This window comes from Engraulis encrasicolus, chromosome 12 (assembly GCF_034702125.1).
Source record: "Engraulis encrasicolus isolate BLACKSEA-1 chromosome 12, IST_EnEncr_1.0, whole genome shotgun sequence".
Lineage (NCBI taxonomy): Eukaryota > Metazoa > Chordata > Actinopteri > Clupeiformes > Engraulidae > Engraulis > Engraulis encrasicolus.
The window spans coordinates 10,660,060-10,662,559 of record NC_085868.1 but is presented as its reverse complement, the minus strand read 5'-3'; the positions used below and the strand labels follow the sequence as shown (position 1 = coordinate 10,662,559).

The 2,500-nt window shown below is 45.3% G+C and overlaps 1 protein-coding gene across 4 annotated transcripts in view; it reads left to right on the top strand.

Annotated features, from left to right (window-relative positions):
• LOC134459304 (neuropilin-2-like) overlaps positions 1-2,500 on the top strand; it is a 151,437-nt gene that overhangs the window by 87,708 nt on the left and 61,229 nt on the right. For all 4 annotated transcript variants that reach the window (XM_063211616.1, XM_063211615.1, XM_063211614.1 and 1 more), the window contains exon 8: positions 2,151-2,295. In XM_063211616.1, coding sequence (XP_063067686.1) covers positions 2,151-2,295 — 145 coding nt within the window. The remainder of the gene's footprint in view (positions 1-2,150; positions 2,296-2,500) is intronic.

Sequence of the window (2,500 nt, the reverse complement as noted above, 5' to 3'; positions counted from 1 at the left end):
CTAAAGAACGGGATGAATTTAAACAAGGAACAAAAAAAATAAGAGGCAAAGGTTGACATTTCGTTTCACCGCGCCTCCCCAAAAATCCAATATCCATTTCTTTTTCCCCGTTTATTGTTTTGCAAATAGTTTTGAAAAATGCCCTTGGGCTGAATGGGTTTTAGTGAATCGAAAATGGTTCTATATGGGTTCTGACTGCAAGAAATCCAAGCTGTGTCCAAAATATCACACATTATCATAATAATCACGGATTCACATCAATGTGGATTCTGACTGCAAGAAATCTAAGCTTTGTCCAAAATATCACACATTATTATAATAATCACGTATTCACCACAAAGTGACCTACATATTTTGCATTTTATTGTTTAGTTTCCTTATAGTATGCCGTATATATAGTATCTAATTTGATTTACAATACCTTTCCTTATTTGGGTCCCAGTCATGAGGTACTGTGTGTTACAGGAGGTATAACCAAGGTCACCAGCAGACAAAAGGACCTCTGGAATGATGACTCAGGAAGTAGTTCCTGAGCACTTCCTGTTGACCCCTCATCCACCCACCATTCTGTCAGACAGACACACACCCACATACACACATGTGCGAACCAACGCAACATTTCTTTCAGTACGTCTTGTTTACACACACACACACACACATGCGCGCGCGCGCGCGCACACACACGCGCGCACACACACACACACACACACACACACATGCGAGCACACACACACACACACACACACACACACACACACACACACACACACACACACACACACACACACACACACACACACACACACACACACACACACACACACACACACACTGTTGGCTATGCCAATGGCTGTTGGGACACCTGTGTGGTCTTGCTGGGTGACTGGCCGGCCTCCCTCCTCCCTGCTCATATCCGTCTTGCTCTTCCTCCCGGCCTCCTCCGCTGGTGTTTTCCTCTCCCCGGGGGGGTGTCATGGAGATGGGTGTGCCGGGGAACTAGGCTTGACACCCCCTGCTTGACCTCCTCCTCTCCTCCTTTCCTCCTTCTCTCCTCCCTCTCCTCTGTACTTCCCTCACTCGCTCGGCCTGAGGAAGGAGGCTCTTCCACCATAGCTGGAGGTCAAATAGGCAAGCCCACATTGACTGAGTGTGAGTCTGTACGTGTGTGTGTGTGTGTGTGTGTGTGTGTGTGTGTGTGTGTGTGTGTGTGTGTGTGTGTGTGTGTGTGCGCGCACGCGCTTGTGCGTGTGCATGCGGGCGCATGTCTGTGTGCGTGCCTGCATGTCTGTGTGTACGTGCAAAAACCATCTACCCCGGCCATATCATTTTCATTCCCATATTAAAAGAAAACACTCACACTCACGCATATAGTACACATAAACAATTGACTGGTTGGGGGAGTTTTCCTATCAGCCTCTGGTATCTTGTATCTTGTCCCTGGAAAAGATGAGAACCAAGATACAGGAGCCAGACAATAAGGGATCATACGTGACACCAGATTGATATCTCGGTTATGTGCAGTGTATAGTGTTTGTGTGTGTGCATCTTCTTGGTTTGTACTATGTTTGTACTATGTACTATGTCTGTTTGTGTATGAAGAGTTCAGATGCAAAAACCCCTAACTCCATTTTTGAAGACCTGCACTTCTATATTTTTAGAGAACCCCATTGTTGGTTTGGTTTACATTTATGAACTTGATAATACATATAAATAGTTATATTACAAAAATAAAATACAAAAATATGCAATTTTGATAGCTTTGTATTAAATAAAAATGAATTAAGATTATTTTCTGAAAAGGCACTTAGGGGGTTTTGCATCTGAACTCTTCGTATATGTCTGTTTACTGAACATCTGAAATAACCTTAGTGCACGCAGGACTGTTTAACAATGCAATATAAAAAGGTTTATGGCACACTTGCTTGACTTTGTTCATTTACGATAAGAGTGAGAAAATGTGTTTCGCCTCTGTACGCCATCAGGTTCGCTCCGGTATTCCCAACTGAGGCGCAAAGTGTGCGGTAAACTTTTTTTCCTTTGAATTGTTAAACAGTCCTGCATCTACCAGTACCTGAGGGCTGTACATGGATCCTCGAAACGTTTGCTTCTCAATTAACCCGTTGGGCTTCTTTTGTGTTCTTTTGGTGCAGATTTTCCATGCCAACACGGACCCGTCTGAAGTGGTGCTGAACAGAGTTCCTCAGCCCGTTCTGGCCCGATTTGTTCGGATCCGACCACAGACGTGGAACAACGGCATCGCACTGCGCTTTGAGCTTTACGGCTGCCAAATCACTGGTAAGGGGAATTAGTGTGTGTGTGTGTGTGTGTGTGTGTGTGTGTGTGTGTGTGTGTGTGTGTGTGTGTGTGTGTGTGTGTGTGTGTGTGTGTGTGTGTGTGTGTGTGTGTGTGTGTGTGTGTGTGTGTGTGTGTGTGTGTGTGTGCGCACGTGTGCTTGTGTGCGTGCGTGCATGCGTGCGTGCGAGCATGCTCACTTTTGTAG